Below are 14,202 nucleotides of genomic sequence, written 5' to 3'. Positions count from 1 at the left end.
ATTTGGCCCTGCTTCTGCAATTTCGCCTTCAAAATAACGACGCCAACAACTCCTTATGCAGTGTTATAATTATGCTGCTGTTGTTTTAATTTTTAGTGATTTTCTGGCACCACCAGTACAGCAGTTATGAGAGCAAACATCGTGCAGCTTGACGTGCTGCCAAGCCTTCTCTGTGAGGGTGAAATAACCACATTTTATTTATATGTCTGTTTTTCCCCCCATTGTTTTCATTTAAACCAACGGTGTCACTGGCGAGGGTCTCCGCTGACATGTAGGATTTCCTCGCTGCAGCCCCGTCTCAATGCTTCCCCACACAATGCAGCAGTATTGAGATGTCAGAGTCTCTGTGCCTGATAAAGGTGTCAAGACAGATCCCGGTTGCAGCGACAACAGTGCGAACTCCGAGCCCTCCACAGTGGCCACGAGCAATCCCCACTGTTTGCCCTCGCTGAAAGCCAAACCTCCACACTGCCCGGCTTTTCCTCTGACCCAAACGAACCCTCAGCTTGACCCTTACGCAGGTTGGGTTTTTTGGGCCCCTTCTAGCAGAGCATTTTCAGCTCTGATAATATTTGCGTCTATTTTCGGCGAATGAGCTGCTATGTCAAGTGGGATTAAAGCAGAGCTGTGACTTCTCTGTATGAGGCAGCTCAGCTCGCTGTCAGCAGTAACTGATGCATGTCACTTCAGCAACTCGGCCGTGTCGGGGGTCTCTGAGATGACCACCATATCCCAAACCATTACTATGATAGTGACTAGATTGTTGTAATCGTAATTGTAAATGTAACTAGATACATTTAATCAGACTTTATTAACAAAGAGCAAGTCCAGTTGGCAGCAGCAAACACGCAGAGTCGCATGGAGGCTTTGATTACTCTCGTCAGTGGTGATGAGTGTGGGTGGGTGAAATCAGGGTGCTCGAAGAGGATGGCTTCACTTCGGGGTACAGCGTGGCAGCCCTGCAGGGGGAATGGGTGCCTGGGCCATTTGCTGTGCAAGTCCCAGGCTGACCCGAAGTGCCGCACGCACAGAGCTGCTCCCGACCCACGGGGGGACTGCCGTTTCAGCCCCTCTTTCCAGAAAATGCGCTGTTCCAGAGGCAGGATAAGGGGACACGCTGTTGCGTGTCGCGGCGCACGGTGCCGCTCAGGACCCGTCACGGGAGCGCTGAGCCAACTTCAACCTCACGCCTCTGGGAAGCGGGCGCCCGCTCCACCCCGGGGGCCCGGTGGGAGCGGCCTCGAGCAGCGGCACCCCCCGTCCCCCCCGCGCAGCCCCGGGGCCGGGCGCGGAGCGGGGCGGGCGCGGCCCCCCGCGGCGGCGGCGGCGGCGGGGCGGGGCGGGGCGGCGGGGACGGGGCGGGCGGCCCGGCCCGGCGGGCGGGGACATCGCGGCCGCCCCGCTCCGCGCCCGCTCCGCGCCGAGCAGACGCAGGAGCGCCGCGGCGGCGGGCGGGCGGGCGGCGGCGGCGGCTCCCGCGGGCGCTCCGTCCCTCCCTCGCTCGATGCGCGGTGCGCGGCCGGCCGCGGGGCTTGCGCAGGTAGGGCGCCCCGCCGCCGCTCGGCACCGGGCTTGGCGCGGCCCCCTTCACTTTTTTACTGCCCCCACCACTCTTTTTTTTTTCCGCCTTTTTACTATCATTTTTTTTCTTGTTCCCCCCTCCGCGTGGGCACCGGCGGGCGGGAGGGGGGTCCCTCGTCCTCCTTCCCCGCGCTGAGCGCCTCTCTCCCTCTCCCGGCAGCGCGGCGGCGGAGCGGAGCGGTGAGCGGCGGCAGCGATGCGGCGGCCGGGGGATGTCTGAGGCGGGCGGTGCGGCGGCGGCCGCGCTGCCCCGGCGCCGCTCCGGAGGCATGCGGGCGGCCTGGGGCTCCGTCTGGTGCCTGTGCCTGGCGGCGGCCGTCGGCGGGATGCCGGCGGCGCGGCGGGGCGGCGGCAAGGCGGCGGCGAGGAGCGGCGGGCAGCCGGCAGGTAAGGCTTGCGCGGCCGCGCACACGTGCTCCGGGGGCACGGCTCCGGCGGGATGTGCGAGGGCTCTACGAGTCCTCTTCCCTAAGCTAGCGGAGGGGGGCGGATGGATGGAGACCGCCGGAGCCGGCTGTGGAGCGGGAGTTAGGAACGCGGGGCGGTGGCAGCGGGACGGTGTGGTTCCAACCTTGCCGTGGCTCCGGGGAGACGGGGAGGCGCCCAGGAGGGACAAACTGCTTTTAAGAGGATCCCCTGACTGCCAGGAGCCCTCTCTCAGTGTTACACCCCGTGTGTAACAGCGGTTGGGAAGGGAAGATGCCTCCGTGCGTGTGTGTAGCGGCGCATCTTAGGCGCGCGTCGGAAATGCTCTGACTGCTCTGTGTTCGGGTGGGAAAAGTAAGGAAAGTTCATTTATATATACGTTTTGGGATCAAAAGTGGAGTTGCGACAGCTCCGGGTAGGCACACGCTGGGTCGCAGCTGAACAAGCGGCTGTGCTGAGAAGAGAGCTGAATTTCGGGGAAGCCGGTGATGATCTCCCCCCGAGTGGCAGCGCCGCAGCTGCAAGTGAAAAAAAGTTAACACGTCGGACAAAAGCTGTTTTTTGAGGTTTTTTCTATTTCTTTTTTTTTTTTCTTTCGAAATAATATACAGCGGGTTTGAAACATCGTGCCTCTCTGATCCGCCTCAGCTGCTACCTGAGTCCCTGTTTATTTTTCAAAGCTCTTTAATGGAAGGGAGCCCCCTCGCAACCCCCTGTCCTCGGGCTTGCATGGACCCGGCAGAAAGTTTCCATTGTTCAGGAAAGGGTTTGAAGCCTGTTTGCCAAAAAAGTGACAGGGGAATAAATGGACTTCGTGAAGGCTGGGGGGTGGGGGCATTACTTTCATACCCCTTTTGGTTAAAGCTATAAATCACACCGGGGGTTGGTTTTGTTTTCAAGAAAGTCCTAATAAAACACCAGATTCTTAGTGTAACTCGTTTGGCTCATTTTTCACAGCCAAAAGAATTGATTTATGGGGCAACATCGCAGGGACGTGGTCAGAGCAGATGAGGTCGGTGTGCGGGAGGCAGCGGGCAGCCTGTGCTGGTTGGGAGTGACAGAAGCGAAGTGTCCCCAGTTCTCTCTGTTTTAGCCTGAAGTATGTATTGGTGCTGTCACTTCAGGCACATGGGGGCGAGGAGCAACTTCGGTGGCTGCCTCGGTGGTCCCTGGGCTTCCACCCACACCTTCAGCCTGTAGCTGGGGTTGATGACGTGTTGAAGTGGTGCTAAACCCTTCCCGTGCTCTAAGACACTTTTGCAAGTTAAAGCTTTGGGATGCTGTTGGAATCGTGGGAAGTGGCGTACTCAGAGGTCACACAGAGGGAAACATCCCTCCAGCGATGACTGTGAGCTGAGCTGACTGTGAGCTGAGCGGTGGGTTGTGATCTCCAGGGCCTCCAGTGGAAATCCTCGGGACAGGCACTCTTACCACTAGGACAGCTTTCTCCAAAGCAGAGGTGTCACTGCCAACCCCCACTGTGTTCCCTGGGAGTGGGATTTGTCCCTGAACCTGGGCGGTCAACCCCAACACCTAGCGAAGTCTCCCAAGAGTTGCCCCATCACTATGAGCTGTCGAAAGCTCCCATGGATGGGGACTGCAAGGGCAGAGAGGACTTTACAGCACCAGTGGCTCTCCCACCACCATCCATGTGCGTGGGGAAGCATGAAGCCGGTGCTGCTTGCCCAGCTCTGTGCCAAAGCCAGTGGCTCTGTGACCATGAGGGCACCCACTGCCTGTCCGACCTGGGGGGAAAAGGTTGTGCAAAAGAAACTGTAAAGAATATAAACCTTCAGAGCCAAGTAAAACACATTTTACTTTTTCAGTCTTTTTGAATTGAATGGTAAAAAGCAAATTCTTTCTCCTAGTCAAATGGGCCATGGGGTATTGGCTCATTACTGAGGGTTGTTGTTCGCTGGGCTTTGCATTTACAGTCTAAGGCCTTATTTTCCATAAAGGGGCTTGGAAGGATTTTTCCCCAGTGATCTAATTCTCCACACGGGGCTGTGAAGGCTATAACAGCTACTGCTTTGTGCCTATACTCAGCTACATAAAACACACATTGAAGGGAGGCATTCTCGAGGTATGTGTATGTTTGCTAATATGAATACTGGCTATTAGCAGAGGTGGAGGGGGTGCAGGTTTTAACATCTCCGCAGGGAGGTGTTCGGCTGTTGGCAGGAAGGAGGCAGATGGCGGGGCTGTTGCTGAATAGAAGCTAAACTAAAAACACCAGGGGCCTCATCTGGGCTGAGTTTCTCTTCTCTCCCGTTCTTGGGGCTGCTGCAGGAAGAACAATGTCAAATTTCCCCCTCCTTCTTTTTTTTTTCTTTTTTTTTTTTATGAATGAAAGTAGAGAGGCGAGGCAGGATTGAATGTGTATGTCATTCAGCGGCTATGACAGAGATGATTAGGGAGGTCAGTGAACTCCTTTGCAGCCTTGAGCATGCGGTCACTCTATTCAGCAGCCACAGAATAGACATCAATATAAAAAAGCCCGTCCAATTTGCATTAGTATTCAGATAAAGATATTACTTCGTACGATTTGTGAATGTCAAGTAACACTGGCTGTTTTCTTAGAGAGCAGACCAACTGAAACAGCAGCATTTCACTTTTAAAAACTTCTGATAACCAGCCTGTCTCCTGTAGCCGGTTTGTGTGTGTGTGTGTCTGTGTGGGGTATATGCGAAAAAGGCAATTTCTGGGCTTTTTAGGATTTGTGTTGCACTAGTTAGCTGCTGAAGCTGTCTGCATGCATTGAAAGAGTTGTATAGAGAGCTGCTAATGTTTGATCAGGTTTGTGGAGGAAGGGGAGGGGAGGGAGAGTCAATCTGTCAGGAGCGAGAGCCGAAGTTTCCTTGTTCAGCACCGGAGTGGAATTGTCACCCAGAGTTAATACTGCACAGGCAGTTTTCTAGTCCAGAAGAACAGAAGAAGGGCCGTTTTGGGATTTTGCTTAAATTGAGTGGGACGGCATGTACCAATTCCTGAGACTTTTTTGGTTGGAAAGAACTGGTCATTCGCTGGTTGAGGTGTTTTCTGTGCAGCTGATGGCATCCGGGTTCTTGTGGCCTTTCAGCCCGTGCCCAGCAAGGGGTCCAAGGTGTAGGGTACTGTGATCTGTGTCGCTCTGCTTTGCGTATTTGAGCGTTTCAAAGTTCATCCTGAAATTATAAGGGTATTGAAGTGAGTGCCAAATGGCACTGGCTGTTCCTGGAGCTGGCCTTGGGGTTTATGCGTTCAAACCCTCTACAAAGAGTCTCTCATATGTTGATGGTGCTGCTTACTTTGTGCCCTAGACCAGAAATATTTTAGGTTCAGTGGGGCCAGCGGTAAGAGATAGTTTTGAGATCAAAAGCTGATCCATTTGTTCTCATGAGCAGCACGCTAAAAAAGCTAATGAAGTCTTCAATGTCGAGACTAGAAATATTTTACTAAGCAATAAAATAAGAGGACACAAGTAAAGATGATGAAATATGGCTTCTTTTTTTAAAAAATCTATTTCTTACCTAGCAAATAGCGAACTAGAAAGTCTGTTCCAGTGCAGAGATGGACTCAGTGTATTCAATACTAGCTGTATAACATCGGGTCTTCTATGCATGTTGACAGGGGTCACTCCAATTAAATCTGAGGATTTTTTTCTTTTAATTAAGACTTTATTAGCAACTGCTGAGTAGGGAATGTGATAAAAGTAAATCTGAAAATTGTGTAGCAAAGTGTTGATCTGCTAATTAAATCATGTAATTAAAGTAAGCTACTCTGAGTGGCATGTTAACTTGTATGACTCCCTCCAAAAGACCTTCAGTGCTGTTTGGGAAAGCGTACCTCTCCTGAAGCCTGACTGAGAGTGGGTTTTGAAGTTAGGTGAAAACTGAAGAAGTTTTCATTGCGGCATTCCCACTGTTTCTGGACCATTTCTATCCAGTGGGACCCAGTCTGTTGCCTGGATAAAGCTGAAATTTTTTGTAAAGCTGGAGGAGGTTCCTTTCTCCCCCCCCCCCCCAAGGCTGAGAAACAAAACTTCTCCTTTTAAAATATGGTCAATAAAAGCGAACTTTGATATCCAACTACATGCTTAGAAAGCTGTCCTCCCTGAACACTTGCTGTGTCCATCTGCTATTCACTTATGAGACCCTAAAATATAGGGAATCAGCCTGGTTTCTGAACAGTCAATAAAATTTCTGTTTGCAAAAGCATCGGACCAATGTGTTTCTGACAGTGGTCTATCAGCTGGCACGAAGAGCTGTGACTGAAGGCGTTTGCTGAACCTTAGTTTTAGCTAGGGTTAGGGCATGGCCTGCTGGTGGGTTTTTTCTGGCTGGTCATTGAAGTGCATAGGATTCAGTGCAGGAGCCTGAGCATGAGCTGCAAGGCTTCATGGAGAATTGGCTGTGTTATCATCATAGTTCAGCTTTTGCAATATTTACTATATATAAGGTAGACCCAGCGGGAGTGTAACAAATTTGGATATTTCTGTTGAAAATACGATTGACATTCCCTTCCCAGTTTGACAAGTTTTTCGCAGCTTGGCTGAACCTGATAGATAAACAATGAAACTGACTTTACATTTATTCTGTTTCCCTGTTTGAATGTATTTTTCTTTTTTCATGTGTTCTGGGACTTTGTCTGGCTCTGCATACCCATTTCTTCTCTTTTTTCTGACCCTTAAAAAATCCCCCAAACTTGAATTTGTCCGCTGACTCAGCATCCTCCAAGCCATTCAAAGGAGTGGTTTGAAGTAGCTGCTTCAGTGTTTGCCATTTCATCTCTTTTAATAGTGGTTAGAAATAACCTTCATTCTCCGTGTACCAGGCTTTTTGCCAGAGAGGATGGTGGCTGCTAAAATTCACCTTTTTTTTTGCAGCAAATGGTACAGTGGTTCAGCACAGCTGTTCATGGTATGTGACAGTGGGCAGCCTGGGCTATTAGAGGAGTAAATCTGAAAGCACCTCTAAGCAAACACTGGGCTACAGCCATGTCAGAAGATGCCTACAATGCCAAAAGCACCTGAAAATACCTTGTTACACCCAGATTTTTTTTTCCTCGGCCTCCTACATAGCTTATCAGTTTAGCATTTGCCCTTCTTTTGGCTGTTTATCTGGTGATCTTGTAAAAAAAATACACTTTTTCTCTGAAGTAGAGTTGACTCCTCCAGTGTCCCCTTTCTCATATGCTGACAGCTCAGGTTGCCAAGTGCCATAGATATGACTTAAAGCCCTGTATGTGTGAAGAAGGGCTTTTATTCCTGTGGTGAATACAGTGTTCCTGATCTGCTTACCCCTAAAGTATCTGCTCCGTGGCTTGAATGACCAGGAAGTTTCTGCAGTATCAAAAGCAAACAAGAATTGTGAGATATGGGCTGAGTAAAACCTTTAGTAAACTTAATAGTTAAAATGTGAAAGGTAATCAGACGTAAACCAGCACTATTATTCTGATAGGCTATCAGGGGTTGTTGTGCTCAGGTGGATAGGAACTAGGCAGGAGGTAGTTAAATCAATTTTTTTTTTTTTGCTATGACACTCAGGTTTCACAATGTAGCAGTGCTATTTTTGAAGAATAGCAGCACAGTCAAGTAAGAAAACATTTCTCCAGCAACTGCTTCAGTTTCAGACGTATTCATCTAAAAAAGGGGTGGTATTTGTTGCAGAAGGGGAGATAGGTCTGGTGTGCTGGCCTTGCTTTCTCAAATCCGGAGAGCAGGGGAAGATAATGAGTTGGTTAAATAAAAAGGTTCTATTAAAACTTGGAAGCAGATTTCTTTATCACGCAGAACTGTATGCAAAACAATTGCCATGTGCTTACATGTTTAGCATCAGTGAGATTTTGGGGTTGTGCCATTTCTGCAGGTTGCGAGGGGTTAAAAGAATTAATGACTCAAGTGAGAAGGGTTCCAAGTTTTCGGGTGAGGAAAGGACGCAGCCCAGGATCTCTCTGGGAGCAGGCTCAGCTCTGCAGGGTGCCCTGTGTGCCGAAGGCTCTTCCCTGGGAACGCCACAGCCCCAGGACCCCAACACTGTTGTTTGCACCCAGGGCTAGTACTCTGAGCTGCTGAAGTATCTGCAAATGTCACGATGACACATGGCAGCATGTCAGTTTGGGGTTTTTTCTCCTCTTTTCGCTGAAGAAGCCAAGCCATCGCTATGTTCCTTGAGTGTAAGGCTTCTAGGGAACAGACAATGATAGTGCACCATGGCACGTCAGAAACTTTCAAGGGTGCATTCCCAACTGCTGCTTCTTGATAACTGATAAAAGTGTTCATCAGCTTATCTTCATCTAGTGCTTTTGCCCTGGAAAGTGGAGTGTTTTGTAGTAGTGTCTTGATTGCACTGAACTATCTTGCGCTGTTTGCAAGGAAACTCACTAAATTAGTTCAGCTGATGTAGTTAAATCAGTAAAGCCTTGGAGACAGATTACTGCTAGTTTATAGGAGTTGGACTGGTACTCAGAAGTAATGGATTTGAAGCATTTTGGACTTGACCTGGTGTGAGTTGGGTAGAGGGGAGTCAGCAAAATAGCTGGGTATTGCTTAGGGGCCAAACCTTGTGGTGGTTATGTGGTGCGTAGGTGAGTTCCTGCTGATGCCAAGAGGGAGGAGTGATGTAAAGTAACAGGCAAGAAGTGCAGACCTTGACTGTTGGAGAGCTCCAAGGAGGGTGCCAAGGACAGGAGCATCTCTGGGGCTCCTCTCACAAAAGGCAGGTGACACCTGGCCTCTGTGAAGACAGGGTGCAGGCATGGTCCTTGTAGCAGGACCCATGTCCCTGGAGCCTTCTGGTCCTCTTGTGTTGCTGGTGGTGGCTCTGCAGAGAAGACTTACTGGGGGGTTTCATTGTGGAGTGTGGCAGAGGAGGTCGTGTGAACCCCGGAAGGTGTTTCTGTTCCATGGGGTACCACAGGGTAACTGGCATCACCCTGAACTGACAGCTCGTCCCCTCTTGCTCACTCCCCCTGGGGAAGGTAAAATACACATCTATGAAGGCTTTTCTTTTGAGTAAAAGGGAGCTACGGGAGATGTCCGTGGATCCAAATGATGAGGCCAGCCTTTCTCAACCTTACGCTTTCCCTGTCAAAAAACTGAAAAGCTCCCAAGAACTGGATTTTTAATTTTATTTTGATGCTTGACAGAGCTTGTAAAGATCCTTCATCATGAATTTGGCTCCCCGTTCTGAGGGTCATTGCTTTCTTTAGGGGTTTCGCCATTCTCTGCTGCTTGTAGTCCTGTAAAAATAATAATGAGGTCCTGATCTTGCGCCTATTGAATCCTAGGCAAAAAAAGCCCCCATTGATTTCCAAGAGAGCAGGCTGAAGCCCTTCACAGATCGTGGTGGGAGCAGCTATTTAGCATAAGCAGGGATTGTTTGGAAAGTTTTCTAATGACCCAAACATTTTAACAAGCAGAGGAAACTCTGGCGAGTAAAAGGGCTCCCGGTTTGGGGGTGGGGATCGCTGGAGCTGGCTTTCCGTGACCTCCCATTCCTCTCTAACTGGCTGTAACACAGACCTTCACTTCCCATCTTGCTTTTTGTAACTGCAGCTTTGATGCGAGCCAGCGACAACCCCAACGCGAGCACCAGAGGCGGCAGTGGTGGTCACCACCCGGGTCCCCCTGACTGTCGCGGGTCCGCGTGGAGTCGATCCGCAGTCCCGCCGCCGTCCCGTCCCCTCATGCCCCATCCTCGTTGCCATTGTATCAGTGTCGGCCGGCATTAGCCCCAGCGCTAATAATAGCTGCGAGCCGCACAATGCGCCGGGGAAAGTGTTAATAATCCCCCGCGGGGGTCTGCGGGCGAGCCGGGGCTGGGGGACAAGCGCTGAGCCCCGGGACTCTGCACCGAACAGGAGCCGGCAGAGGACCTTTCCTGGCACTTCGTGGGCAGACAGAGTTCCGGGGAAAGTTTTCCCATACACAGGGCTTGGTTTTTGGAGGTTTTTTTCTTTTATATCCCTACTTTCATGTGCAAGACTCAAGTGCAAGCAATTCCCTCCCAGCAAAATACTTCAGCGGCTTGCTCGGAGACTGTAGGACCTGAACCAACCGGTGATTTCATTTTTGTTTAAATTTTTTTTTAACTTCTCTCTGTAGATTCCCCCAGGCAAGCGTTTTGTTTCTAGCCAGTAGCAGGATCTGTGTGAGATGAGCCGAGATGTGCCTTGGGAGGTGGGGGTATCACAGCTAAAAGTGAAGAGGAAAAACCAGTTGCAGTGGGAAGATTAGGGAGTTCTGAGTGTGCCCTGACAACTAGCATGTGCAAGTGAAGATAAATCCTCCATGAGCCTGTCTTTAATTAAAAGAATGATTGGAATTAGGCATAGTACCATCTCTCCTGATCTGTATCATGAGTATCTGTACGAATAAAGCATTTTTGAGGAGGGAGAAAAGAAAAACACCAGATTTTAATCTTCCTTTGGTAGCCGATATGTCTGCCTTTTGAAAGGACATTATTCTCCCTGTCTTGGAGTACCCAGGCTTGTTGACAGTAAACAACTGTCACTTGGCAGTTTATGAAAGAAGAATGTTTAAGAAAACATGTCCAGTTTAAATAGTTATGTTAATAAGCTGGGAATTCATGCAGAAGTGAGGGGGTCTGGTAAATGGAGGTACATAAATTAGAACCACAGAATCATGGTTTGGGCTGGAAGGGACCTTAAAGATCACCTAGTTCCAACCTAGGAAGAGATGAGCTGAATGCAGTTGGGGGGAAAAAAAATTAAAAATGCTTTAACTTTTTACAGCCGGTGTGTTATGCATGATTTCACAGCTTTCTGCGAAAGCATTAGTTTTTTTTTTTCCAAAGAAAATTCAGAAAGCCTCTTTCTTCCAGCATGTGGTGTGTTGGGCCCTGAGAGGCCCCTGAGTGGGACGAGCCACAGGGCTGGGAACCCAGTGCTCCCACTGACTGGCTGGAATGCTGCTCCGTGCTCCGCAGGCAGCACTTAGACCTTGCAGCCACCCTGCCGTGTCCTTAGCCTTTGCCTCGCAGGGGTGATCGCAAGAGGAGACAGCAAGAAGACTCTGTCTCCTGATTTGTGAATTGATTAATTACAGAAAGGAGGGGGGGGGGGCAAAACAAGTAAGAAGCAGCAGATGGTGTCCTCTCTGCATCCCTGCCCAAAGTTGCTACAAATCCATCACCCACCTTCCTTTGAGTTACGTTCACCACACTGGTGGATGTAGTGAGTGATGAGCGAGCGCAAAGCATTTGTTCTATCTCAGCCCAAAGCCATCAGTGTCAAAACATAATGAGTGAGAGCCCTGCGTCAGGCACTTGAAATCTGTAATTAAGCATAAAAAATACATTTCAGGCTTTCCGGGCTCCTGGTTCCCTCGGCTTGGGAAGAAGGGTGTAAGTGGCTACTCGGGGTTGTGGCATTAGCCTTGAAGATACTGGGTAAAACCACCCTTCTGCATCCCCAGCTGCCATGCTAGCTGGGATACAGTAAAAATGCTGTAAATACTGTGGAGTTTTAAGTACATGCAGAGTAGACAATGTGTTACAGATACTTTATTTCAGATTTGGGTATCAGAGTTGGGGCATCTTGGCAGCGGCACCATCTCTTGCCCTTGTTCCAGATAGAGCAGAGAGCTGCAGGAGCAAATGGGAACCCTCAGAGTATTTACTAAAGCGTCACACTCAATTTTCTTTTGCTCAGTGGTTCAATTAGTATTGCCATTATTTGAACTAGGAGGCAAAGGAAACACAAACATGAAGCCTCCTACCACAGAAATGCTCTGTGATCTGCCCATTTAAAAAGGAAAATAATGCCTGGAAAGTGTTATTGAGATGTACTGGGCCTTCAACTTGTGAATTTTCAGTGAAGGAATGAGATTTCTGCCTCCTTTTTATGTGTAGGCATGCTGGCATCTTGGGATTTGAGAACACCGTGGGTTTCTCCATCGTGGAAGTCTTTGTGAATGGATGGGAAGCACAGAGGTGGCAGAGCGGAGCAGCAGGGGTTCTCCTTTGCCCTATCTCCCTCAGTGCAGGGGCAAAAAGGGGCACGTTTGTATCCACCACTCTCAGTAGTGGGTCACTGCCTGAGAAACTGGACTGCCCTGCCCACCTGACCCTGGATCTGGTGACCCCTCACAGTGCAAATCCTGCCTGTAAGGAACCATCAGAATGCTCTGAACAAGGTCATCTTGTGGGTGGAATGTGTTAGTTCTGGCAAAAAAAGGCCCTGAAACCTTCTCAGGTGCTTTCAAAATACATGTAAATGTTTGAAGTAGAGGTTTTTTCCCCCTCTGCCCCCTCCTCCCAGAGCATAGCAAATAAAACACAGACAAGCAGCGCAGTCTTTGCAGGAATAACTTCACCCAGTGCTTGAGCCTGGCTGTTTTAGGGATGAGAAGGAGCAGTTGGAGAAGCAACATGTGGTGTCTCAGGGCAGGCAGGAAGAAGAGATGACCCTGAATTAGCCACCCACCCTTGGAAAGGGAGTGGAGGGGCCAGAATACTGTGGGCAGCTCTTGCTCAATTTATGGGTTATATATCAAGGGAGGCTATCCAACTTTGTCTTCACTAGTGGTACTAGTGGTTCATCCCACCCAAGGGAGCATGGCAGGAGCTTAGCTTTGGTTCCCACCTTTAAGACAAATCCAGTCCTTTGGTGGCTGCTGGGCTCAGTTTCTATAATCTGTATTTTCCATTTGCCAGAGAGAAGACACTGTTTACTTCCTCTCTTGGCTTGCCTGCTGCAGCAGCCATCCTTTCTGTCACAACTGCATCATCTCACCTGGTCACTTAGATTCGTGGAGAGAAGGAGATTTTAGAAATGTTTCTGGTGGGGAAAGGAAGGGAAAAGCTGGGAAAATCAGACTTTGGAGGATGGGGGAGGTATCCCTAAGTGAAGTGGAAGGTCTCTGGTTCATGCAGGTAGGGCCAGCCTTGTCTTTTTGCAGGATGCTGGAAATGGCCCACTGCTGAGGGTCTGCATTTCCTTACAGCAGCATTGAAATACCTTTGCATAGAGGTGTCTAACCTGCTTCTGGCATTACTGGATCCTAGCCTAGTGCAGTTTGTAGAAGATGATTATTCGGGGGCATTAAAACTGCTTGAAGGCAGTGGGAACTGAGACACGCATGACTTCCTTGAACTCTCTCTTAATTTGTAACGTGGAGTCCAAACCCTGGTGTAATAGATACGGTTGCAGGAGACCATTAAAAGGTCCGTTCTGGTGAACCTGATGCCCTTCTGTTGCTGCTGGAAATGATAAAGCTCTGCATTCGGGTTGGATGGTATGCGATGCTCTGTGTGTATGCGCGTATGCATGGAAGCCGGTAAGTCCTGCTAATTTAGGGATTGTTTTCCAAGTCTGTTTTCTATAACTCTGTAGACTTAATACAAATAAAGAACTGACTAAGTTTCCTGTGAGAAGCGCAGAACAAACGCTAAGGGTGGGATTTGAATGCAGAAAGGTGAAAACACAAATGTATACACAAACAGCAAGTCAAACAAGCTGAAAAAATATTGTAAGGTTGATTTAACAGAGCAGTGAACTCAAAGCTGTCTAATCCCTTTAGCAGCCTTCTTTAAAGAGGAGAAATAAAAGAATTTTTTACGTTACTTTTTTTTTTTGCCATCTCTCTCGACTCTTTCTAATAATGCTGAAGGATAAGACTTGAGTTTAGCACAAGGACAAAGTGTTGCAGCTCTAGTTAGATGTATTTTATAAGTAACAAAATTGTTTGTCATTCAAAACTTCAGATTAAAGTGGATCAGACTTCCCGAAAGGAGATTACTGTTAAAATTTCTTCAGCTTGGGTACCTGGCACCTAAATCTCGCTTGAGACTCTGAAATAACAAGCTTGGTTTTAAAAGATGCTGAGCCAGGTCAGGCTCTGCATTTAAATTGCTTAAGCACTCTCAAAATCTGGCTATTCATTTTGATGCCTAGATATGGATTTCTGGCCTTAATCATCGACCTTTGCATTTCAAATGTTTGACCTTTATTTTCTTTTACTAAGTATGCAGACTGAGTGGCCCCCAAATTATTATTATTTTTCCCTTTTACACAGCTGAAAACGGCCAGCAGAGAAGACTTGAAAGTTCTGCATCTTGTTACTGAGAAATAGGGATCTTTGAAAAATAGCATTTTATGTAACTCATGGGAAACTTGCAAAAAGGGGAATATTTACTTATTTTCATTCACATGAACATGATCCATCATATATCTAAACTCCACAATCAGTTGGGA

The 14,202-nt window shown here is 48.8% G+C and overlaps 1 protein-coding gene across 4 annotated transcripts in view; it reads left to right on the top strand.

Moving 5' to 3' along the window:
- Nucleotides 1-1,758: 1,758 nt before the first annotated feature.
- The window catches only part of FGFR3 (fibroblast growth factor receptor 3), a 55,765-nt gene continuing 43,321 nt past the window's right edge, over nt 1,759-14,202 (top strand). For all 4 annotated transcript variants that reach the window (XM_051798563.1, XM_051798562.1, XM_051798561.1 and 1 more), the window contains exon 1: nt 1,759-1,968. In XM_051798563.1, the coding sequence (XP_051654523.1) occupies nt 1,794-1,968 (175 nt within the window). In that variant the 5' untranslated portion in view covers nt 1,759-1,793. The remainder of the gene's footprint in view (nt 1,969-14,202) is intronic.

This window comes from Manacus candei, unplaced genomic scaffold, assembly GCF_025592945.1.
Source record: "Manacus candei isolate 608988 ecotype Guabito, Panama unplaced genomic scaffold, ASM2559294v1 h1tg000048l, whole genome shotgun sequence".
NCBI classification, from domain to species: Eukaryota; Metazoa; Chordata; class Aves; order Passeriformes; family Pipridae; genus Manacus; species Manacus candei.
Note: the sequence above shows the minus strand (reverse complement) of the source record. Positions and strands in the feature narration are given on the sequence as shown.